General features: G+C 37.4%; 2 protein-coding genes across 2 annotated transcripts; both read left to right on the forward strand.

Annotated features, from left to right (window-relative positions):
* Positions 1 to 3,998: 3,998 nt before the first annotated feature.
* On the forward strand, positions 3,999 to 7,188 carry Fabp9 (fatty acid binding protein 9, testis). Its single transcript, XM_013012447.1, has 4 exons — positions 3,999 to 4,071; positions 6,230 to 6,402; positions 6,882 to 6,983; positions 7,138 to 7,188. Exons 1-4 carry the CDS (start codon positions 3,999 to 4,001, stop codon positions 7,186 to 7,188), a joined length of 399 nt encoding a protein of 132 aa, XP_012867901.1.
* Positions 7,189 to 13,905: 6,717 nt separating this feature from the next.
* Positions 13,906 to 19,581, forward strand: Pmp2 (peripheral myelin protein 2). Its single transcript, XM_013012446.1, has 4 exons — positions 13,906 to 14,026; positions 16,313 to 16,485; positions 16,691 to 16,792; positions 19,531 to 19,581. Exons 1-4 carry the CDS (start codon positions 13,954 to 13,956, stop codon positions 19,579 to 19,581), a joined length of 399 nt encoding a protein of 132 aa, XP_012867900.1. The 5' UTR covers positions 13,906 to 13,953.
* The last annotated feature ends 7,154 nt before the right edge of the window (positions 19,582 to 26,735 follow it).

Consider the following 26,735-nt stretch of genomic DNA (forward strand, 5'->3'; position numbering starts at 1 on the left):
ACCAGTGTTAGACTAAAGGAGTGGCTCAAGTTGTAAAATACCAGCCATGAGCAAGAAAGCTGAGCGAGAGCACAAAGCCTTAAATTCAAGACCCGGTTCTCTCTCTCTCTCTCTCTCTCTCTCTCTCTCTCTCCCTTCCTTCCTGCCCCTCCATCTTGTTCCCTCTCTCCCTCTCCCCCGCCCCTCACATACCCACATACACTCCACACAAAGGGAGAAGAGGGGAGGGAAGGGGGTTTGGTGGGAAAGGGAGAGAAGGGGAGAGGGGAGGGGAGGAGCTTTCAGACTTTTCTGACAATTAGATTTGATGGGGTCTGTGAATTAGATGGTTGTTATTGGTGTAACATCCCTAATTTTGATGGATGTACTGTGGAAATATATGAAAGGCGCTTATTCAGAAAGGACTAGAGCAGTATTTCACAACTTACTCTCAAATGTTTCAGCAAAATAAAAGGCTCCTTATCAGAGAGAGAGAGAGAGAGAGAGAGAGAGAGAGAGAGAGAGATGAGGAAGAGAAAGAGAAGGGATAGCAAGGCAGAACAGGGAAAAGGGAAGAGGGGCAAATGTGTTGGAATGCTGGTAAATTCCAATTTCCTTGTAACTTTTGAATGATTCCAAAATTGACAAAACAAAAATAGAGTTGGGGTGGAAAGTTTTGCGAAACAATTGAAAGTATCTATTTTGAAGAAATGAATTCAATTAAAAAATGATTCCCAAGCTAATTAGCCTTTTATACAAACCTTCTGCGAGAGGAGTTTCGATTTCTACATATGGAGTAAACACTAAACAGTGTTTAATCTGCAAAACCGAATCGGAAGTTTTCATATTGAAATTTTTTTCAGTATTAATTCAGCCTCATTGCTTTAGCTGAAAGAGTTGCAGTAATCAAAACTGAATGCAAAAGTTCTCTGCAAAGCTCTGAAATGCATTAGAATTATTAGAAGTGATGTTTCTTAAAAAATACATCATTTTTGCTCAGTAGACATACTATTAACCAATTTCTCTAGTAGCAAGTGGGGTTCTGAAACTTCAACTGCACATCTTACATTCAGACTTGATATTAACCAACACTAAATTTCAAAAGAATTACCTTCCATAATAGACAATGTAATGTTATCATAAGAGGAGGTATTTATAACAGTGAATCACTTTGTAGCTTTTAGATTATTTGATGATAATACATAAACACTGTGAAATGCAATATGAATATTAACCTCTGCATCCAAAAATATAGACAATCAAATTAAATAATAAACCTAGCAAGGAATATGATACAGAAGAGGTATCAGTACATAAAGGAATAGCACTCTTGTTGAGAAGACAGGTGTATAGTAATTAGGAAGAGATACCACAATCCCTTTACTATCCAAGGATGACCAGAACACAAAGTTAATCATAGCACCAGGTCAGGAGAGGACAGTGTGCAGAAATGCTGTCAGTCATCAAGAACAGTCAAACAGAAATAAATTCTGTTTACATTTTTGTCATTAATAAGACATCTACTTAACATTTATGATATGCCAACCACTGTAATAATAATAATATTGAGGTGAGTAAAAAAATATTGTCCTTGTTGTTGAATTAACTTATATTTGTCATGGTCTTACTATGTAGCTCAGACTGATCTGAATTAATAATCCTCCTGCCTTCCCCTCCAGAGAGATAGGATCGCAGGCATCACCACCAGGCCCAACTGTCTTTTCTTGCTGATTTGAGAATAGTTCCTGATGCAGCTAAGGAATATCTGGATGAAATTCAATGAATTATGTTCTCTAATATATAAAGGTCTCATTGTATCACATAATAGGAGATCAATGAATTCGAGACTGAATCATCAAGGAAGAAAATAAGTTAGAGATGGATCTGGGAAGATGGGTTGGTTCTGTACCTGAAACAGGACAATTAACCATTTTGTGAAGCTATTTCAAATGTGTATCCATTGTGCAGGCTTAATTAGCAAGTCACAAAATCTCAGATACATTATTTTTGCCAGTATCAGGGTTTGAATTCTGTGCCTCACGCTGCTCATCTTGCTTGTTCAACTGGAGCTCTGCCACTTGCATCACACCTCTAGCTTGGCTTTTTGCTGGTTACTTTGGAAAGGAGTCTTGGACTTTTCTCATCTTGAGCCATGGTACTCCGGATCTCAGCCTCCTATGTAGCTATGATTACAGATGTGAAACATAAGCTTCTGGCCCAAATTATTTAATGAATAATGATATTTATGTTCTCACATCATAGATCTTCCAGAAGTAAAGCATTTTTTTTCTTTTCTTCCACTTCTTTATTCTGCCATCCTGTCTGGCTCCATCTTGGAGTTGAACTCAACAATGGATGTAGCCATGTTGCTATGATGTACAAAGCGTACAGATAAGGACTAGAGGCTCTTCCCTCTGACTCCCTTCCATGTATTGAGAATTTTTGAGAAGCCAGATGTTGAATCTTCCCCTTTGTCATTGGGCCAACTGACTTGTAAAATGGACCACAGGACTGATTTCTGAGTCGATGACAGGAGAAGCAGAACAACAAAGATGGCTACACAAATGTCTCACGACCCCACTGGCCAATATGCTTAGCCATGCACTCTCACTGTCCTTCAACAAGATTGCATACATGCCTGACACCAGTAAAGGGAGGTCTCTACTTTAGTATCATATTTGAGTATACCTTTGATGGCCCAGACACTTAGTTGGGACATAAGTCTGTTTCCTGAAATTATCCTAGGGTTTTTAACCTTATTTTTCTCTCTTCTTCTTCTCAATAATTGGTCCATTTATAAAGACATAATGTTACACAAGTCTTCAAAAGTAGTTATTTATCCCACTTAAGTTATTATTTTGTGGTACCTACACATAAATCTCTTGTTCACTTTGTCCATAAGGAGATGGGATAAATAGGTGTTTTTCAGAATTGAAGGAATCTTTGACATAAAGCAAATAAAAGTATGATTATTCTTCTGTTCCCTGAGCCTCTCACTTTTCAGCATCTTCTAAACAGCAGAAGCCCAGAGCTGTGATGTAAATCTAAGAACCTTGATTCAAATCAGCTTGCCACATTTATTTCTAGCTATTCAAGAGGTTGAAGCCAGCCTGGACAAGAAAGTCTCTGAGACTCTTATCTCCAATAAACTCCCCAAAAGCCAAAATAGAGCTGTGGCTCAAGTAGTAGAGTACTAACCTTGAGCAAAAGAAGCTCAGGAACAGTGTCCAATCCTTGAGTTCAAGCCCCAGGAGCAGTACAAAAGAAAAATCCTCCTAAAACTTACCTTAAATTTTCAAATGATACCTTTTAAGTGCAAAGTACTTTATAATTATGAAAGACTTTCTAGGCATTGTCTCTCCCTTCTTTCTAAAGTGCAATGCCATCTACTTGGTGATAATTATTACTTTTTTCTCAGTCCTCAACTACCCTTGATTGACAACAATGATAATAGTAATAATACACTACACCTCACTCCAAGTCATTGTAGTCATTTCAGTCATGTTACAAATATCAGTACATCAACCCTGCAAGGGAGGGAAGGGAAGATATTTTAATGAAGAGGGGATTTGCCCAAGCCAAAAACAAAAACAAAACAGCTGAGGCGAACAAAGGAAGGAGATCTTTATTTTGAGTGGAAAAACATCCCAGTCAGGTGTTCATCAGGCAGTTGTTGAATGTTCCCTCAGGGTCACTCATTTATTGTTTAAAAGGCTACATTGAAAAATCTCACAGTAATATTTATCAGGTGACTCTTGGGTGTAAATCCCTTAGCTAAGAGCTATAATCATTGACCTGAATTAAACTTCACATATTAATTTTGTGTCTCTTAATTCGGAGATAAATAAAATGAGTCAAATGCCAGGTGCCCAGGACCTTCGAGTTGCTGCTTCCCATTGGCCACTTTCGAAGCATCACATGGCAAAAATTTCATTTAAATGAAGCCGCTGTGGCACCATGCTGCCCCACACTCCTCTGGTCTTCCGTTGTGAGTGCCTTTGCTCAGAGCACCTCCTATGATGATTGAGCCCTTCCTGGGAACCTGGAACCTGGTCTCCAGTGAAAACTTTGAGGAGTACATGAAAGAGCTGGGTGAGAAATGTCTTGATTCAATTTTGGAAGTGGCAAGGTGTTTTCAGATGAGATTGGGTTTGCATTTTACAACAAATTTCCCTATAATTCTGGGTTATATTTATAAGTTTAACAAAGTTTATAATCTTATTTCTTATTAATACTACTGAGGTCGGGGGAGATGCTGGTTATTCTAGGGCTTGAACTCAAGAGCCTGAGCACACTGTTGAAGAACTTTTTTTTTTTTCCTCTCAAGGGTAGCACTCTACACTGGAGCCATAGCTCCACTTCAAGCTTTTTTTTTTTTTTTGTAGTTTAGGGGAGGTAAAAGTCACACAGAGTCTCCTGCTCAGGCTGGCTTTGTACCACAATCTTCAGATCTCAGCCTCCTGAGTAGCTGGGATTACAGGAATAAGCCCCTGGTGCCTGGCTGACCTTTCCTTCTTAGTAGTTATAATTGTGTCATTGAAATAGGTACCTAAATCAGAATCTATTTATCCTTTTGTGAAAATACTTTATGTTGATCTATATATACATATCTTCTCTTTGGTCATTTAATTGAATAGCTTTTTTCCAGCCTCAAATTTGTAGGCAGTGATAACTATTTAAAGTTACATTTATTAATTGAATTTATTTTATGGTTTGCTTTAAGCTATAACTTTAAGAGAAGAGAAACAGTTTCTACTTAATTATTTAGAATTTTCATTCATGTGAGACATTTAAAGCATTATTTTGAAAAACTCCTAATTTGGGTGGAAGAAATAGAATATTTTTATTTATTGACCTGTTTGATCATTTCATATTTCTCAGAAGTATAAACCCTGTCTGCCCTTTATAGCAAATTCAAGCTAAGTGGCCAAATATTAACTATCATGAATTGGGTTTCTAATAGTCATATTTTTATTAATACTAAAAAATGACTTATTTTTTCTATTTAATTAAAAATGATCTTATAATAATAAACTCTACACAAAGCTGTGGATTTTTCCACTATTTTTAGTTTGCTAAGATTGATCATGGAGGCTCACAATAATTAATAATATAATTACTCAAGCTAGACATTGAAACAATAATTCTTTATTTTCAATAATAAGAAGACAATGGGGCTGAGAAGGTGGCTCAATGGTAGAGCGCTTGCCTTGCATGCATTAGGCCCTGGGTTCAATTCCTCAGCATCACATAAGCAAAAAGAAAAAAGCCAGAAGTGGGGCTGTGGCTCAAGTGGTAGAGTGCTAGCCTTGAACTGAAAAGCTGAGAGACAGCACCCAGGCCCAGAGTTCAGCCCCCACCACCATACCCTCTCCCCCCCCCCGAAAAAGAAGACAGTGTGCTTATCAATGAAGATTTGTTCCTCTTTCACAATCCATATTAATTATCTCAGAGTATTAAAGAGTAATCCATGTCTTCATGAATTTGTATATTCACTTCTTTTGACTGAAAATGTCAGGATATAACAGAACTTGAGACTGTATAGTACTTGTGTTGATGGGGAAACTGGATTAGTTAGCATGGCAGAACAGGAGAAATAACTATGAACACTAACTCTGTGCCAGTAGCAGGCTAAGTCCTTCCCTTAGATCCCTGCACAGCTGCTAGTCAAATGCTACTTACATGCATTTTACCATGAGAAAAGCTGAAGGAAAACAGGCCCAAGCTTGAAAGTGTCAAAAATCAAAGCCCAGATTTTAACTTTCTTGTTCTTTGCAATCCACTTAATACTGCTTCCAAAATATGTATGAACAGGAAATAGCAAGAGGAGGAGTTATGTTTTCTACCCCTACTGTAGGATTTAAGCTTGATGATGATGCAAATCCCTAACTTGAACAAAAGAGTCAGGCTCTAGGCCAAAATTTTAAGTTTCTATGAGATAAAGAGCAAGCATTTGATCTCCTGAAAGGTACCACATAAGTAGACATTTGGGATGAAACACAATAGTCTCAGGATGTGAAATTAGCTTTTTGAAATGTCACAAACAATGTCTAACTATACCTTATACTTTGGGAGGATCTGGATGAATCCAGATACTGTATAAAGCAAGCATTCAAAAAATGTTATTCATGTTATCCAAAACTTTAATGTAAGAACTATGCATTCTTTTAAAAATAGATTTCCAAAATGCTTTAAAAAAAACATTTTCCTAAATATCTGAAAGAGATCTCTAGCTTTTGCTATCTTACAGGAGTGAATTTTGCTGCCCGGAATGTAGCAGGGTTAGTGAAACCAAGTGTCAGTATTAGTGTCAATGGAGAAACAGTGACCATGCGGACAGAAAGTTCTCTCACAAACACTGAGATTTCTTTCAAACTGGGGGAAGCGTTTGATGAAACTACTGCAGACAACCGGAAAGTAAAGGTTAGTGATAATTAAGTCTTCCTGATGTCTCCAATAATCGAGGTGGGGTGGGGTGTGGGTGGGTAGGGGGACTCAAGATGACTAGGTGTGGCTTAATGTATGCAGTTTGATTTATCACCAAGTCAGTTTGGGCTTGTTTAATATTTGCACATCTGTTAAGTAATTTCTTTTGTTCATTACTCTGATGGTTTATTAGGGCTAACACTTTCACATTCTCACTTTTCTTTCTCACTTTTCTACATATAAAATATTATACAGGAACACAAAAAACAGTTATTAGGCATAAAGAGTTTAGAAACTTTACCTAAGAGAGAACATTAATTGAATAATCTCAAGAATTCTTCTATGTTTGAGAGTACTTAATCATGACAAGAACCAAGGGGAGGATTTTATAGAACTGAATTTCAAGTTCTAAATGAAAAGGTGTAGAAGGTTTGTAGTCAATTATTACTGCAACTGATTTATTCTTGTGCTTATAGAGCATCATCATATTAGACAATGGCACAATGATTCATGTCCAAAAATGGCTTGGCAAAGAAACGACAATAAAGAGAAAAATTGTAGATGGAAAAATGGTAGTGGTGAGTTTTCTCTAAATTTAATTTTTTCTGTGCTCCTATTCGATACATGCCTAAAAAGGTACTCCGTTGTTTTTGTATCCAGAATTGGTGTGGGGGACAGGGCAAGTCTCACCAGTTAACAATCAAATCTAATAGGTTCTTCTCTTTCTTTTAGGAATGTACCATGAATGATATTGTCAGCACCAGAATCTATGAGAAAGCATGAAGAAAGGGTTCAATGGGAACTTGCTGACAAAAAAAAAAGAAAGATACTTGAAGACACAAGGCCTCAGGGATAGTCATCAAAAAATTCTCTTTATGAATTTGCTCAATAAAAGCATCAAATTAAGTGCAGTTTTGGAGCTACTTGATAAAAGAGATCAAGGCAAGTCTGGAGTATGGGAGAGGCAAGAAGCTACTTGCCTGTGGCATGAATGTAACAGCACTTCTCTGTCCTCTGACCACTTAGCCATAGGCTTTGAGTTCCTTCCACTGGCCCATTCTATTTAGGAATGCCGTATGTCAAAGTCATGAGGAAATCCATGTGACCTCAAAGGAGAGGAGTATCATTGTATCATTGAAGTCTACTTCAAGCAGCACAGATGCCAAAAAGAAAAAAAATCAGCATTGCTGACTTCATACAAGTCTAATCATGCTTAAAGATGATAGGTGGGATGGTGCCAGGCCCCAGTGGCTCAAGCTTATAATCTTAGCTACTTAGGAAGCTGAGATCTAAAGATTGCAGTTCAAAGCCAGTCTGAGAAGACTAATTTGAGAGACTCTGATTTCTAGTTAACCAGCAAAGAGCTGAAAATGGATCTATGGCTCAAGTAGTGGAGCACCAGCCTTAAGAGGAAAAAACAAGCAAGAGCTCCAAGCCCTGAGTTCAAGACACTATTGGTACACACACACACACACACACACACACACACACACACAGATAATAGATGGGTTAGATGATAATGGTAGATAGGCAGCCATACAGAGCACAAAATAGTATTGAACACTGTGTTATGACAGAAATGTTCGAAATAGTCATTATCTCTCTTCTCTGTAAATGCATTTTTCAGGGATTCAGATTAGTCACATGTCACCACAATTTACAGCTTAACTCTTGAACAATAACATTTTTATTAGATGCTAGCCATGTATTTCTAAATGTCTTGTGAGACTATAACGGTAAGAACTGCACGTCTCTCAGTGGTTTCACCAAATGAAGCTACTAGGTGTACATACTCTCAGAGTTCAGGGTAAACAGAGCAGTGGAGGTAAAAATGAAAGAATAAAATCTTAAAATTAGAAGCTTTCTAGAGCAGTTGGAGGAAAAGGAAGCAAAATTATACCTTAATTTAAAAATAGAAACTGAACAAACATAAGTCCTAAGTGCCATGTTTCAAATGACACATGGTAAAAATATCCATGCAATCTGTTATCCAACATAGGAATGAAGTGAAAAGTGGAAAGGAATACTACTGTGAGTTACATCTAAGAAGCAGGCATGAGTGGGGAGTGGGTTCCAGGCAAACTGAGGGGTATGGTCACCTTAGTAAGGTGATATTGAATAGTAATTAACAAAAAGGCTAAAGTAAGGAATTGGGCTATGAAAGACTTCTTGGCCAAATGAAAGGCTTTGGTATTAGTCTTGAGAGCATGTGACTCTGGGGTGGAGTGGTGGGCGTGGTGCTGGGCACAGGCTGGGAGCAATAACAGACAACCCACCTGGCTTGATTTCCCTCTTGAGGAACTCTGGTATAGAAGAAGCATGACAATGAGACTTTTCATTCTAGTGCTTTGATTAATAAAGAGCCATTATTTACTTAGTCTCCAAGATCATTTGAAATTAAAGATCTGGAAATAGCTTTTATAAACCACAAAACACATTTTATTTTAAATTTGTTTTAGCCTGAATAACATAATAATAAATCACATTATACTTCAGATCCACACTCACATTTAGAGGAAGTATTCATTTTCCAAACAAATTAACCATACTAAAACCGTCATTACTGTTACTATCCAAGAATAACTCACTAGATTTCCTTTATTGTTACACAACAGTTAAATCACTAATAGATTTACTTCATTTTCTAAATCATTGAGAGAAACAATTTGTTTTGAACATTCATAGTGATACTTAATATTCATACTTTTTGTACCAAAAGTGCAGTAAGCATAAAATAACGTAGTTTTCTTCACTGGTTATAAAAAGATATCAACTATCCAAAGGCAATAACAAAAGACAAACAGAATCTTAGGATGAATTATCAGGACATCACCTGCCCCAAAAGTGACATGTGGTTACCATTTCTGATTTGAATATTTAAGAGGAAATCAAATGTTTCCCTTTTGAAGTTTGAGATCCAAGCCTTGTGTCCTTTTTTCCAAGAAGATGGGATGAGATGATCTCACCATTAGTCCCACTGATAGGACAAGACTCCTATATTGCCCCTGAGACACCTGCAGTGAGGTGGAAGGGGGTTTGAGGGCCCATCAGAACTGGACCTGACGCGTCTTCTGCCACTGACGGCTCTATGATAGTTTGCATGAGCTGCTAACCACCTTACCTTTTTCTCCTTTGCTGGTGAATTCTGGCTTCTTATCTACTTCGCAGAGAGTGGTGAGGGTTAAGGAGACCTGAAAAGAAGTCTTCCAAGAAATCCTACAGCACATTGTTTTCCCTGGTCTCTCCTTCTGAGATGTTAAAGGAATGAGAATGGGAAGAGAAGGAACAATGTCACTCACTGGTGAGCATGTGGCCGAAGTCCCAGCCAGGGAGTCTCCCGACAGAGCCTGTGCAAGAAGCAGTTTGTAGAATAGGCTTTCAGAAAATCAACCGGGGAAGATGGATTCTGTTTTACTTGTGAAATAGATTTCTGTTTTCCAATGGTTAATTGACAAATACAGAGCTTGCCTCAGTACAGTGTTATTGCTAAGCAGTCTGCAAGCCATGACACAAACTGCTCAGTCCCTCTCTACTGTCTGCACTGAGACTTGTGACTATTTTGTTTTTTTGCAATGTAATCTTTTTGAGTGATAATGCTATTGTGGATTAAGAGCAGTAAACTCAATCTGTGTCATCCTGCTTGAAGAAGGACTTGAGACCTAGGGGGCCTGAAAAAGCCCAAAGTAACCCCATGGAGGAAAATTCCCCACAGAACAGAAGCCCTTTCATGGAACTTCACCACAGATACCTTGGCATTTATTGCAGTACTCAGTGCTATTCAAAATCCATACAAAATTCAAGAAATCCCATTTGTTTACAATGTATCACCAAATATGCACATATAGATGGGGAATGTAACTACAAATCTAGTTTCAGTAGTTTGAGAGAATAAAGGGTCAAGTTAGCTGAGTAAAAGAAAATACAAGCTAGGTTCCATGAGTTCACACCTATAATCCTAGCCACACAGGAGACAAGATCTAAGAATCTCAGCAGCTTGAAGCTAGCCCAGCAAAGAAACATCTTCAGGATTCTAATTCCAATTAGCTGGGTGGAAAAAAAATGGGCTGAAAACAGGGCTCAAGTGATAAAGTGCCAGCTGTGAGAGAAATTTGCTGAGTAAAGACGAAAGATCAGGAAGCATATAGTTCAAGTTCTGGTACTGGATAAGAAAAGAAGAGAGAAATAAGATCAGAGAAGGAAAAGAAGAGAATGAAAGAGAAGAGAGGAGAGGAAAAGAGGGAGAGGAGAGGAGAGGGGAGGAGTGGGAAAGGGACAGTTATATAAAAGCATATTGATTTTTCTAACCTAACTTCATCTCTCTTTCTATATAAAAAGATAATATGTAAATTATACTCTTTCCCAACCCTTATAGTCTCTCAACTATTGCAAAAGAATTATATGACACAATCAAGGAATAAAGTAGGAAACAAAGCAGGTTGCTAGGAAAAAAAAACATTCAAAATTCATCTGACCTATGAATTTTTATTTGTTCCTCATGAAATGCTATGTACACACATTTTTATTGTGCTTTATAGATGAATAATTTTAAGAGATTATTTCTTCCATAAGTAACCTGGAAGCCAAAGGCAGAGTCCTAAAAGTGTCTCAACAGCTTTTTGTGCTAACCAACCTACTTGGATGCATTTTGAAAGTGTTACAGCAAATACAAAAGGAGTAGATCAGCTGTGGGAAGCAAAAAACAAAGCTAATTACATTGTTTAGAGGAAAAAAAACTACATCTTCCGTCTTTTTTCACTCAACAAAGAAAGGCTGTTAACTGCCTTTGAGGACAGCATAAATGAAATCATCACCATAGTAACCAAAAGATTGTCTACCTACTGATCACTGAGGAAATTACAAGAAATAGTTGGTTATAAGAAATTTTAATCTTGGTATCCTTATACTTACAAAAAAGCACTTATTTGAAACATGAAAGAAGAGATATAGATTACCAGCCCCAAAGTTCTATGCCTCAGTAGCTACATTCTTTTTGTTAGTGGTGATGGTTGTGGGGCTTGAACTCAGGGCCTAGGCGATGTCCCTGAGTTCTTTTGTTCAAGTCTAGCACTCTACCACTTTGAGCTACAGAGCCACTTCCAGTCTTTGAGTGGTTAATTGGAGATAAGAGTCTCACAGGGACTTTTCTGCCCAGGTTGTCTTCAAACCAAGATCCTTAGGTCTCAGCCTCCTGAGTAGCTAAGATGTAGCTACATTCTAATGATAAAGCAAATCATTATCCCTGACTATGTCTAAGAAACTATACAAAGTATCTTCCTACATTGTCATAGTCAATCTGACTCTTTAATTACATTCTTACTATGTGCATCTCCAAACAATACAGGAGCATAATTATCATGTCTCTGAACTTAATGTCTGTTTTCCTAACTAGAGAACAAGTTTAAATAAAGGAGGAAAGTTGATGTCTCTAAATAAATATTTTTACAACTGGATGTGTAAAAAAACATTCATCCAAATGGAAGATCCTGAGTACTTTGTTCTTTTCTATACAATGGTTTCCTTACTTCTTTTCCAAATATACAACAGGATATACCTTGAAAACAATGTAGAAAGGATATGTACAACACATGTATAGAACATGCTTTCTTTACCCATTTTCTTTGGACATTTAAGTGTACTTTTCAGTGTATGATTCAAATAACTTCCTTCTATCTTGGAAATTTACCTGGGCAATAAATTCTGAAAGGAGAACTGAATCCATACTTTGCAACACTATATTTTAGCTAACATTTAGTTCAATTCTAAATAGCATGAAGCTCTAAAGTAATTGTGGTGCTTGTTATTCATCCTTTCTCATAAGGTACTGATGAATTTCTTCATGTCTCAAGCCTGGTTCAGTCTGAATGTTTTTTCATGGCTCTAATCTGGCATTTGGACCTATACATTGGCTTCACAATCCCAGGCCCTTTAAGCCAATTATTTGCTATAAGGAAACTGAACGTTTGATTTTTTTTTATTCCTATTTAGGTGAAGAGTGCCAACTTGTGTGGCAAACATATAAAACTTGGTGCAATCAAGTTGTCTCACAATCAGTATTAGTGCTGGTGTAGAAGACCAGCTAGGAAGGTGTGGCAGCCTCTATGCATTCCAGAAGGACACTTAGTGTGAACTGACCTATATTTGTTCACCATGGTCAAACACTGAGATTCTGATAGTCTGGTCTTTTTTTTTTTTAATTTTATTTTATTTTATTTGTGAACAAACTGTACAGAGGGGTTACAATTGCATGGGCAGGATAATGCGTACATTTCTTACCAAGCATTGCAGCCTCCTCCTTTGTTTACCCTTCCCATCCCTTCCCAGCCTCCCCCCTCCCCCCATCCCAATCCTTCTCCTTCCCCCCTCCCCCCCAACCCCTTCCCCTCCCCTCCCCCCCCTTCTTTGATGAGATAATTAGCTCAAAGTGTAGATCCTGAGTAGTAATACTAGGTTCAAATCCTTCTCTTCTCTTTTTAACAAGTACTGGGGTTTAAAGTCAAGGCCTTGTGCTTGCTAAGATGGTGCTCTACTGCTTGAACCAAGTCCCCAATCCTAAATCCTGCCTCTCTTTATTTCAGCTCTGAAAGCAAGTTTCTTGACTTCCCTAAGCTCCAGTTTTCCTCACTAACAAAATGAACATAGCAACTGTCCCCAATTGTTAGTGTGAAGAGGATTCAATGAGATAATCTATATTAAGCACTTAGCATGGATGGTGACTGTACGCTCTTAATATCTGTTACTGTAATTTTTTACAGGAAACTTGTCTTTATTGATTTTTACATGACTTAAACTTGGAGTTGTCATAGTAACTAAGAACCTGCTTGGTTTGCACTGAAGGATATTTTTAGATGAAAAATCTGAGCCATGGTCAAAGATCCCATCACAGTGCTCCTTCTTGTGCTATGACATGAATACAATTTCTGTACTCTACTGTGACAGACTGACCTCATTGTCCACCTACTCTGCTTGCCTCGGATATGTGAACTATGCCAAGCCTCCCTCACCTCTGAATGCATCCACACACTGCTGCCCTATGTTTCTCTCCCACAGCATATTTGAGACTCTTATCACAATACTTATGGACCTTTCTTGTCTTTCTTCCTTCTGAAATGGAATTCTTTAATTGTGCCGAATCAGGACTTGAGAGTGACTGAAATGCCAAACACACACACACACACACACACACATACACACACACACATTCATGATCATGTAACCCATGGAATCTTTTCCAAAATGCAAAGGACTTTAGCATGCCTAGATGTCAGATTAACCACAATGCTTTTCAGGTTCAAATAACGCCCTCCTTCACTTTTATAAAATTATTTGGGAACAAAAGGAAACATTATGTGAGATTTTCTTTCACCCAGATGAATGGGCAGCTGGTGATTGAAAAGACATTCATCACCCATCCTGACACTGCCCTTCCCCATTGGATCTCTGTGAGCGTCACATGCTTTGGACATCTTTGAAAAGAGCCTTCTGAGGCCTCAGCATCACAACAGTCTCCTGAATCCCATCTAGAGCTGTGCTGAAGTCTCATCCATCACCATGAGCAACAGATTCCTGGGCACCTGGAAACTTGTCTCCAGTGAGCACTTCGATGACTACATGAAAGCTCTGGGTAAGAAATGCTATGTTTCTCTGGCTGCAAAGATTCTTTTTAGGAAAGCTATGTGACATTTCCTTTTAGCATCTTCAGGATGCTGGGCAAGGTCACACAGGCTGAGAGAAAACTGTCTTGTGGGATTCATCCATTGTGCCACTCAGATAATTTACTTGCATTTCATTTATGGCAATTACAGTTGAATATGAAGCAACTTAATACATGCAACTCTGACACTGATATTAAAAGCAGTTTCAGGTCAATAGGTTTTTCTTTGGAGGCATCAGAGAAAAAAATTCTAGTCACCCAATCTCCAGCTTTCTTGAAAACTAGTTTTAGAGCAACTCAGAAGCTCGCAAAATAAGGCATTGAATCCTAGAAAAACTTCAATTTAGAAATTTAATGTTTAGGCAAACAAAAAGCTCTCTCTTTAGCTGTAGGTTTTCTGTTGGTAAACAACTATGTAGATAAAGAGAATTTGGAAAATAAAAGTGTTTTCTATACTCTGGCCTAAGGAACATTGCTGATAGAAAAAGAAAAAAAATAACTGGGTTTATAACTATGAATTCAAACTTAGAGGAATCCAGACTTTCTTGGTGTTAGAATGGTAAACAGAGATGGAAACCCATTCATTAGTTACAATGGATTTATTTTATACTATTCCTAGAGATTGTTCCATAAGCATGAACATAATAGAGGTGAAGAGTCTGTAGAAATTTCCAGAGCTGTAGAATAATGTCAAAAGACATTAAGGTGTCAGGCTTGTCAGAATGCATGTAGCTTTACTTATTTATTCAAAAAAAACCTTCTGTACAAGTTTCTATGAATAAAATCAGGTCATTGCTGCCTAGAAAAATGACAGGAACTTATGGGAATAGTTCTATACTGTGAGACAGGTTAGATGTATAAACTTCGTCGTGGGGCTGAGAGAGATGTAAAATCCAAGAAAGTCTCAATGAGGAACTCTCTAATTTCATTGTTTCCAATTATAGACTTCCCAGGGTTCCTTGGTGCTTGGTGAGTGTAGAGTCTTGGTTCTATGTTAGAGATTATGATTTAGTTTCGCAAACATTGTCCTGAGCCATTCAAACTAAATGAAAAGATTAATCGGATTTGGGAGAACACATCCAATTTTATTAGCCACTTTTTTTTAGTATAGATGCAGATGTACAGATTTTAGAGTTGAGTTTTGCTTTGATTTGTTGTGGTTGCTTTTGTCTGTTTTGAGACAGTCTATGTAGCCCAGCCTGGCCTCAAATTTGCTGTCTTCCTGCTTTAGCCTCCCAAGTGCTAGAATTACAGACCTATGCCACCATACCTGATTTCCAAGTAAGTTTGTTTAACATGGAAAAGTAAATTGAAGTCATTTGGTACTTCTAACTGACTGGAGCCTTAGTCTTTCCTATATTTTTATGTAACAGTTCTCTTTTTTGCATGGATCTCTACAGTTTGGGTGTGAATGTAGAAGAGTTTTGAAAAATCATTTATGATCACTTGTAGTTATGTGGATGATAGATGGGTAATTTTGTCATATCAGCTAGACTTAGGAGCCACTAAATTTTAGAGATTAGATGAAAGAGATGAGAATTTTTCAATGTATCTATCCATAATATATTACTGAGAAGAAAATATCATGAAACAGTATTTATGTCAAGATCTTGCTAAAATATGTATCCATAATACTTGCATGTATAAAATAAAATGTCTTTAGTGTTTAAATGTCATCCATAATGATTAATTTTCAGTGGACTTGGAGGTGGTAGAAGCAGACAATTTGCACTTGCTCAGATGAACACTTTTTTTGTTGTTGGTCGTGGGGCTTAAACTCTGGGCTTAGGCGCTGTCCCTCAACTCTTCAGCTCAAGGCGAGTGCTCTACCACTTGAGCCACAGCACCACTTCTGGTTTTCTGAGCGGTCTATTTGTTTGTTGGAGGTAAGAGTCTCACAGACTTTTGTGGGCTGGCTTTGAACCGTGGTCCTCAGATCTCAGCCTCCTATGTAGCCAACGGCACCCGGCTTCAGACGAACACTTTTAAAAAGTCTGCCCAGAAGCAGACAATTTGCAGTCTTTCAGATCAACACTTTTACTTTTAGAAGTCTGCTCATACTATTTATCGAATAATAAAACCTAAAACATTTGGGTGCTGTCCATGCATTTTAATTGGATGGAGGAGGCCCTTATATAAGCGGTATCACCTGCCATACACACCCCTGATACACTCTAAGCATAGAATGTGATCATTACAGTCTACACAGATTGACTGTTTGGATCAACACAATTCTAATACTGCTTTGTTTTTCAGGCGTGGGGTTAGCCACCAGAAAACTAGGAAATTTGGCCAAACCCAATGTGATCATTAGCAAGAAAGGAGATTATATAACTATACGAACTGAAAGTACCTTTAAAAATACTGAGATCACCTTCAAACTGGGCCAAGAATTTGAAGAAACCACAGCAGACAATAGGAAAACCAAGGTAATCTTTAAAGATTTCTCCTTCAGGTTGCACAGTCAATTGCTTGAGTATTATTCCTGAGAATTATTCCTGCTGTCATTTAAAAGGGCTGAAAGTTAGTGCCCCTCATGAGACAACTATTGTAAAAATAGTTCAAGACCAAATGAATTGCTTCTTAGATCAAGCAAAGTCTTAGCAAATCAATGACACAAATTTGTCTTTACAGAGCATTGTAACCTTGGAAAGAGGTACATTGAATCAAGTACAGAAATGGGATGGCAAAGAGACCACCATCAAAAGAAAGTTGGTAGATGGGAAAATGGTAGTGGTAAGCATATTTCCAATTTTGATACAGAAATAATGCTATATAAACGAATTGATCATGTTGTTTTCAATATGTTATTTGTTCTTTGGTTTAAAATGGATAAAGTCAGAGTTAACTGCTGAGTGATACTTAAGTCATACAAGATTCACCTTCAAGTATTTTAAGTACTGGCCCCAAGATTCAGAAATAACAACACTCAAATGTAAAAGTAAAGAAAACATGCATAAATATCATTAGTGTATACTCACAATGAGAAAAGTAGGTCTAACTTTTATAAGCAAAATAAACCTTGAGAGGCTCAATTGTAAAATGTCTGATGATATGTAAGCATTTTTGCTTTCAAGACTGTGACATACTATGTGCTTCTGATTGTATAAAATAATATTTACCAAAATGAACTCTAGGAAATGGAAACAAGAGGATTCTTCTTTATTTTTGCTTTTATTTTGTTTTCTTTTTGTCTTGTTTATTATTTGTCTTTGGGTACGTAGGGGGAATAAGGAGAGCACAGAAATGGAAAGAAAAAGCATGAACAAATGCAACAGCGGTACTCACTAGACAGTATATTGAAAATGAACTATGCAACTTGTGGATGGGAACAGGAAGGAAAAATGAGACAGAGATGACCAAAAAGAAATGTACTCGTTACCTGACTTATGTAACTGTAACACCTCTGTACATGACCTTTATAATAACAAAACATTTTAAGAATATATGGTAAACCGCATGCCAGTGGCTTACTCCTGTAATCCTAGCTACTCAGGAGGCTGAGATCCAAGGGCCATGGTTCAAAGCCAGCTCAGGCAGGAAAATCACAAGACTTACATGTCCAATTAACCACCAGAAAGTCAGAGTTGGGGCTGTGGCTCAAATGGTAGAGTGCTAGCCTTCGGCAAAAAAAGCTGAGGGGAGCTGGCAAGGTGGCTCAGTGATAGAACACTTGCCTTGCATGCATGAGGTCCTGGATTCGATTCCTCAGCACCACATAAGCAAAAAAGAAAAAAGCCGGAAGTGGTGCTGTGGCTCAAGTGGTAGAGCACTAGCCTTGAGCTGAAGAGCTGAGGGACAGCGCCCAGGCCCAGAGTTCAGGCCCCACGACCGGACTCCCCCCCCCAAAAAAAAGCTGAGGGACTGTGCCCAGATTCTGAGTTCAAGCCCCAGAACTGCACAAAAAAGAAGGAAAGAAAGAGAAAGAGAGAGAGAGAGAGAGAGAAAGAATAAAAGAAAGAGAATCCATACCTACTTCCCTTAAATGATATCAATAATGCAAGTCCAGTTCCTAGGAGACCTCTTTTAGTTAGCAAGTGAAAGTAACAATGACAACAAAAGTATATAAGACGAACTCGGAGGATTTTTTGAAAGGCTATGACACCATACTTACCGATTAACATATACATTGAATGTAAATAGGTTTGTGTAAAGTTCAGAATGTTTCTTTTAGTATTCATTGATTCTTTTCTTTTGAGATAGTTTTCTTGATGGTTTCTCCACCTTTATTCTTTTGAAAAAAAAACATTGTATTGTAAAGGTGATGTACAGAGGGTTTAATAAAACCTCTTGGAGTTCATTTCAATAAGCATCATTGTGTATGATCATATGCACATAGCTATTGAGCCCTTGGGATCCTCTCCCAAAAATATCCTCATTTGTTCTCACACATTGATTCTTAGACTATAGTAGATCTTAGCACAGTAATTGCATGGGGAGTAAATTCCAATATGGGTGCTATTATGGATCAACTGACTGCAATCTCTTGGGAGGATTTTAGTATGTTTAAATGTTTCTCAGGATGTTGGTATAATTTGTGGAGGGGAAGGGAAAAAACAAATTGTTTAAATAGGGATATAGGTGGACCCATTGCAACAATGAGATATACAAGACATTAAGTCTAAAAATGAACTTTACAACTTTGGCCAGGGGTGAAGGGGGTAGAAGGGAGGAGGGGCAGAGATGGGAAGGGATGGGAAGGGAAAACAAAGGAGGAGGCAACAATGCTTGATAAGAAATGTACTCATTACCTTGCCCATGTAATTGTAGCCCCTCTGTATGATATTTTCACAACAAAAATAAAATAAAGTAAAATAAATATTTCTCAGGTAATGCAAATGTATAAATGGTTTTAGAAACTACATTTTCTAAATTTAAATGCTTACAAATTATTTATAAAAACTTGTCACTAAGCCAGGTGCCAGTGGCTCACACCTGTAATCCTAGCTACTTAGGAGGCTGAGATCTGAGGATCATGGTTTAAAGCCAACTTGGGCAGAAAATTCCATGACACTCTTATTCCCAAGAACTACTGAAAAAAGCACGAAGTGGTACTGTGGCTCAGTGGTAAGTGTTCACCTTGAGCAAAAGAAGTCAGGGACAGCACCCATGCCCAGAGTTCAAGCCCCAGGACCACCACCACCAACAACAACAAATTAATTAATTAATTTAATTTAATTAAAAAACTTGCCACATAAGTAGAATATATTGCAAATGTGTGGGAATGTAACAGTGAAATCTTCCTCTGTATAACTAGCATAAACAAAACAATGAGTTTAGGAAAATAATTGCCAGATTAAAGAATCTGTTTAAAATTATCCAATTTCAATGGGCATAATTCTGAATTATTGATGATTGGTATATTGATACTTCAGTTTTTTCTGTTTAATCTCATAAAATTTTTATTTGCACTATTATTATAAATGTACTAGTCTCTGAGTTTTAAAATTTATTTATCTCTCTTCCTCTTTAAGGAATGTAAGATGAAAGGTGTGATCTGCACCAGAATTTATGAGAAGGCCTGAGAAAATCACTTCTTTGTTGAAATTGTATTTACTCTTGCCTGTCTTGGCAAGACCTGATTGCCCTCCAGTTTGTTTGTGTTTGCTTTTGTCCAGTATTTCAGATTGGCAAAGACTTAAATTGAGGATTAATCTAAAAGTCAATGTTATTTAAACATTTTCAATTTGCATACATGTCTTTACTCTATTACAGCATATATTTTAACCATGCCTAAATAGTTCATAATGTCATTTAATTTTATGCAAAAATCTAATCTATGCTGTGTCTGATTATTTGAAATAATAGCAAAAGAGTAATAGGATAGTAAAAGGATGGATAGAGTAGCCAACACATGTATCTGCAGAAGTCACGAGAAACACAATGAGGTAGGGGAATCAGAATCAGAAATGAGATGATCCACGAGAGGAAATGTTTTAAACTATGTGTTCTAATCTCAGCTAAAGAACACAGCCTCTATCTGACTCGAGCCAATGTTTCTAAACTGAGGGGGTAATTTGGGACAGTCAAATACACAGATATTAAGAGCAGAACTAAGTGACAAATGTGTGTACCCATGTAATTTACATCCTGACCAGAATACACATTTGCTTAATTCCCCAGAGTTTCCTTCTGCCCGTTCCCAATCATAGTCTTGCCCTTTTGCACTTCCACCCAGAGCAAGCACAGCAGTGATTTAGTCATCCTGCATTTCTAAATATGTGTGCATTCCTGTTTGCCTTTTGAAACTTGGCACGATAATGTTAAGGTTCCTCCTTATTGTTGCATGTAATAAAAAGGTGTTGTCCAGTGTTCCTTCTGCTTCAATTTATTTATCCATCCTTCTGTTAAGACAATTGAGCCATTAAAAATTTTTAGCTGCTAGAAATAAAGTTGCTACATACTTGCTGAAGACGTTTTTGTGTGTGAAAATATATGTTCTTTTCTTTTCAATAAATAGCTAATTATAGAATATCTAGATCTGATAAGCTTTGGAAGACAAAAAGGGATCACTGGGCCCAAGTAAAACTGAAACTGCATTGTACGATTGAGTCAAGGAGAAAATGTGTTGCTGTTGATATTCACTGTGGAAGAAGATATATCCAAATATGAAATGAGGGAATACAGGGAAGAACTATGTAATAATGGAACCAATATAAAGTGCCATTTCTAAGTCATGGATAAGAAGTTATAATTGCAGATGCATATATGTATGTCTCATGCTCATCTATCTGTGTGAAAATTTCCATTTTGTACACACATGCACGCATACATGCATACATGCATCCATACATATACATAAATACATATATGCAATAGACTCAAACTCCAAGAGTTTCATATGTCAGCTCCAGCCACTCACTCAATATACCAAATAAATAGGTTTATTACATGGCAGTCATAAGAAAAGAACACTTATTTTCAGCTGTCTTGTGGGGTACAGACATTTCTTTAGGTTACATTGGGAGAACTAGGAACAGAGAATAAGAAGTATACTCATCATTAAAATAGCCTCAAGTCACAGATGTGGCCTACCTGACCATTTTCTCAGTCTTTGTCTCTGGAGGGGCATCAGAGAGGTTATCACTTCACTATTGAAGGGAGCAGGGACAGGTCATTCACTGTGGCCTGGCACAGGTGGTGTGTCCAGAGTATTTGGCTGTTCTCTTTCTTTGGGAGCATTTTAACCTTTTATTACAAGATGATAAGAAGAAAGTATTGTCCATGGGTCAGTTTGCCATGGGTCATAATATGGTAATTGGTGAATCCTTCCACTTGTGGAGCCAAGGTAATGGAAAAGTGACTGTAGAAGAGAATGTCTCAAATCAAAGAACTCAGGTGCAAAGTAGGTGTCTGAGATGCTTAGCCTTTATTTAATTGTTGGGCCTTTATTTAATTGTTGGGCCTTTATTTAATTCTTTATTTAATTCTCTTTTAACTTGCCTCTTGCATATACACATGGACACAGGATGTGTTTTCATAGATCAGGCAGCAAGAAAAAGAGCTGAGAAGCAAAGACACATATATAGGAATGAGCATGCCTAACACTCAGATCTTGGTATCTAATATCACTTCTCACTAAAAGAATCGGTATCTAGAAAAAGTTATTCCACAGCAAGGCAGGGTAGGTACAAGATGACCTTGAAATATCAGCTACAACTGAAAATAAAGGAAACATTTAAAGTAGTAATAGAACAGAGGCAAGTTATCCAAACAGGAAGGAGTTCTCATTGGCCAGACTTGGGAGGATTTGAGAACAAAATAACCTAAAATACCATGAATTGTAAACCAATGAGAAAATTTGGAACCTATGAGACCATACTTATGTAAGTGGCTAGGTTGATAGACCAATGAAAAAGAGTGTTTTATGGACAAAGAAATCAGAAAAACATCATTTTTCAAGCATCACAGCAAGTATTGAGTCAGAATAATCAAGGAATGCTATTAGTTTAATCTTAAAGTATCTCTTAATAGATTTCTTTTGATTTTCAAGGAGGAAAATTGGCCTGTATAGTGGTGTAAGGAAATATTTCAAGTTCACAGGAATATGAATAAAGAAAAGAGCAGAGAGGCAAGTATGACAGGCCAACAGGCTTATTGGACTGAAAAACCTGAGAAGGCTGAAGAAGAAATGGCTGGCCACCCTTACAACTAAGGTCTCTTTTATTAAGCAGAGAAGGTGAACTCATAAGAGACAGAGTTCAGGGGTGGTGGGGGTAGGATAGGAACTAGGGAAGGGGTTCTTTGTTCAGAGATGGAGATAGGGTGAGAAATATACAGGAAAGGGGGTTTTTAGAGCATCTTGACAATAAATGTTTTGCCCTGCAGTTCACAGGTTATCTCTTTTGTAGACACAAGGTGTATTGGGGGGGGAGAGGACGACGGGGGTGGTGGTAAAGGGAGGTATTGCTAACCATGACCAGGAACAGCACAATGAGGAAATACTACAGGAGAACTGAGAATGGAGAGAAAGAATAGGAAAGGAGGTACCAGAGGTCCAGCAAGCTCACCAGCTTCTGAACCCTGAGTTCTTGTTAACAAGCTTTTTCATTTAGCTCAGTACAGGGGAGGTGACTGCAGACTAGGGTATCAATCTACCTTTGAAGTTATAACCATCAAGTGATCATTGACTCCCTTATCTTAGGAAGACAAGAGAAACAATAAACATTCCAACATTAACATAGATTTTCATCTTATCTCCAAGGTCTTAAACTTTTGGTGCCCAAACACTTGAGATAAAAACTTGAACCTCTATCTTGCCTGGACTATTTGATATTTCCCTGGGCCCAGCCTTCAGACTTCTGTTTGCTGTTGAAATGGCCTTCCAATCTCTTAACCCTTTCCAGGCCCCACAGCTCCACTCCAGAGTTCCCTACAAGAAGAGATGATTCAGCGTAGTCTGCAGCTAAGGTAGTTCTAAGATATGGCTGTTGGGGGGTGGGGGTGGGAAGGGAAGTAAGGTTTTTATTTTAAGTCATTTTCTATCAGTGGAAAGAATGAAAATCCCCTTAACTGAAAGATCAAAATTAACTTTATCAATAAGGAGCAATGAATGACACGTTCATAATTGAAACCCTGAGAAGGAAGCAATGACATTTATGTAGTATTCAGGCCCAGAGCCCATGCCTGAGTCTTATCCTAAGAAAATACCAAATTCTAAATGAATTGCATTATATTTAAGGAAAGGAGAGAGAAAGAAAAGCAGCTGGTGGCTGAATTCTTCAAAAAAGGCCAATGTCATAGAATGTGTACTAAATATATAAAATACAAGGCAAGCAAATGAACAAATTATTCTGGAATGAATCTTGTACTAGAAAGAAAAGAAATGGTTCAAAAGACAATATTCAGTCAACCGGAAATTTGGGCTGTAAATGGAGATTTAATTAAAATGCATTGTAATTAAGTAAAAGATTACCATTACTCTTGGGAAATATGTCAAATATTTTTAAGTAATGGACTAATGTATACAATTTGCTTTAAAAATCAGAATATTCATGCAATTGCTTATGCATATGTTTGCATATATGTATGAGCAACTAAAAAAGCAAAATTGAAAATAGACAAATCTGAATAAAAAGATGTTTGTTTTCTGTGAATTAGTCTGACACCTGAATCTTTTCTCTAAGTTTGAAATTATTTCCTAATAAGATTCTTTTTGAAAAGTTGAATCATCAGGCAAGTTTCTTTCTGCTTTTCTCTTTTCTGTTGGCAAATGCCTGGAAGATTCATTAACTTGGATGTGGGCTTGGCGATTTTATTTTGTGTTTTTCCCCCCTCTTTCCAGATTAATCCATTATAAAAAAGAGTTTGAAAACTATGCTCCTATTTTGAGAGGGTTGTGGTAATATGACTTGTTATAAAAATGTGTTCCTCCATAAATACAATTGCTTTATTATACAAAACTCCTGGGTACTTTTGTTACAGGAAATGGGGAAGTACATTGATAATGAAGAAGATAAAATAATCATTTCAGCAGGTGGTATGTGTTGACAGATGTGGAAAAAAAAATTCCAACCAGGAGCAAGGTGTGGGGCTTTGATATTTTAGTGCATTTGTGAAGGATCTTTGCGTGCGTGCGTGCGTGCGTGCGTGTGTGTGTGTGTGTGTGTGTGTTGGTGCTAGGACTTGAACTCTGGATCTGGGCACTGTCCTTGAACTTTTGTGTTCAAGGCTTTTCTGCTTTTGTGCTCTACCATCTGAGCTTTAGCTCTACTTCCAGTTTCTCAGTAGTTAATTTGACATGCATCTCACAGAATTTCCTACTCAGACTGGCTTTGAACCATGATCTTCATATGTTGGCCTCCTGAGTAGCTAGGATTGCAGACATGAGCCACCAGTGCCCTGCTTCTTTGAGGATCTTTATCATCCTTAAAAGCTCAGTTTTCTCATAACCTAACCACCTCTTAACACTCTCCACATTGCAGGTGAGAGTTTCTACTAACTGAATTTGGGGAGAACACTGTTATGATTTGGATCTGAAGTGCCCTGCAAAGGTCTGTATGTTAAAGGTTTGGTCCTTAGCCTGCGTCTTTCTTGGGAGACAAAAGAAACCTCAGGAGATTAGCACAGTGGGAGGAAGTTATGTCATTGGAGGTGTGACCTTCTCACTCACTTTGCTTCCCATCCACCAGGAGATAAGTAGTTTTGTTTCATGAAGTACTCCCTGCTGGTGATGCTCTGTCTTGCCACTAAGCCCAAAGTAATGAGCCAAGCATCCAAGGATGGAGATCTCTAAAACTATGAGCCAAAATAAGCCTTCTCTTCATTTAAGTTGATTTATCACAAGTATATGTCACAGGAATGGAGATTAAACATAAACAACCAGAAAATAACAATTAGCATCAGTAGTATTTTAAAATAGTCTCAAGTTATAATCTTGCTTTTCTAGGTCTTTTTGGTATAACATAGTGATTAAGAATCATCAGGCCACCTAGTTCAAATTTTAAACTTTCATTTACCAGTTGTGTGTCCCTGGTCAAGTTACTTAAAGGTTTTGTCCCTCGGTTCCTTTCTCTGTGAAAATGAGGAAAATGATATAACCTACTATCACCCCTCTCCCCTTTAAAAAAAACCTGTGAAAAATAAAATGACAACATAGAGTAGCACAGGAAAAATATTACAGAACTATCTTCTTTTATTATATTAGTCTAATAATGTATACTATAGATAATTTATTCAAAATAAACAGCCAGTTGCAGGGGATTGGGGGTTGAAAAACAGAATTAAGATTATAGAAATAGATTAAATGAAAACTCAGCACTTCATTTTACAAACTGTGAGACTAAATTTGTTACAACTGTTAAAGTCCATGGAAGGGATCATTACAGAGCAATAAAGGTTGACAGTGAACCTAACATACATTACGTTTGTGTACCAGCTTCAAACACAGGACTTCCATCAACATACTCAGCCAAAATCCACACGTTCTTCTTTTTTAAAGACTACACAAAATTAATGAAAATTTTTTGTTCTTACATTATTTATAGTATGGCATTTTAAGACTATAATAAATGATAAAACCGAAGTCCTTAATATGTAGTTGAGATTCACTCAACAAGGTAAATTTCTTTCTGACTTATTTTAATATGAAATACTGAGCTAAAGAATTCTGATAATTAGACATTTCCTTATATGTTCCACTACAGATCATTTTCATCAAGATTCTGATAATTCAAAAGGGGTAAGTTGGAAAGCAGCGAACTTGAAAGAATGGTATATTAATAAACTATGTGCATAGGTAGCTTTGATATAGACCATAGTAGCACATTTTTATCAGAGGTGAAAATTTGGGTGGCAAGAAAATATCCAAGACATCCCTGAATCTAAAAAATAAAATAAAATAAGTCCAAAAGTAGAATGTTAGAACTGTCTTAAAAAAAAAAAAAGCTGAGTATCACAAGCCTACACCTTGACAGAATTACAACACTATTTCAAGAATTTCACTATCTGCCCTTCATTTGCAATAGTTCATTATAAATTTATTTTTTCTTGACTTCTCTCTTTTGAGAGCCAGCTTTTACAAATAACTATAAATCAGGAACATCGGCCTCAGTAACATGGAAAATTATTTTGAACAATGCATAATATCATGGCAAGCTACCAAATAGCTGGGAAAATGCCAAAAGGAAGTCATTTTATTCTAAATGTGAATGATGAGGATGTTAGTTCACAATGTCCAATCAGGACATTTTATACTAGGACTCCCAAGAGATTACCTTTTAAATAACAGCTAAGGTCACAGAAACTAATGGTTTTATCATTGCTGGATCACTTCCCAGTTGGCAGAATACATGCTGCTCTTACAAATTGAAGTTGCTGAGTTTTCTACCATGTGGGCTGAAGACCAAGGACAGAACTATAACATTTAAACTTAGGCTATGATTTCTTGTATATGTCCCTTGCATTAGATTTATCCTCTAAGACAGATGCTTAATTAATTAGAACAACAGATCACATCTGTTTGCAGAATTGTTAAGAGTTATTAACAAGGTGCTGTTACCTGTGGTCATTTCACCAGTGTGGCTTCAGGAGGAAGGGGCAGCAGACAGGAGAATAGAGAGACTTCATTACTGTCTTTACCTGTTACCTCTTCCCTTTGGCTTATTCTTCTTTATCCATTTCAACTCAATGTGCAGGCTACGCACCAGCAGTATGGTCATCACATGAGAGCTCTTAGACA

Source organism: Dipodomys ordii, unplaced genomic scaffold (assembly GCF_000151885.1).
Source record: "Dipodomys ordii isolate 6190 unplaced genomic scaffold, Dord_2.0 Scaffold17, whole genome shotgun sequence".
Classification (NCBI taxonomy): Eukaryota; Metazoa; Chordata; class Mammalia; order Rodentia; family Heteromyidae; genus Dipodomys; species Dipodomys ordii.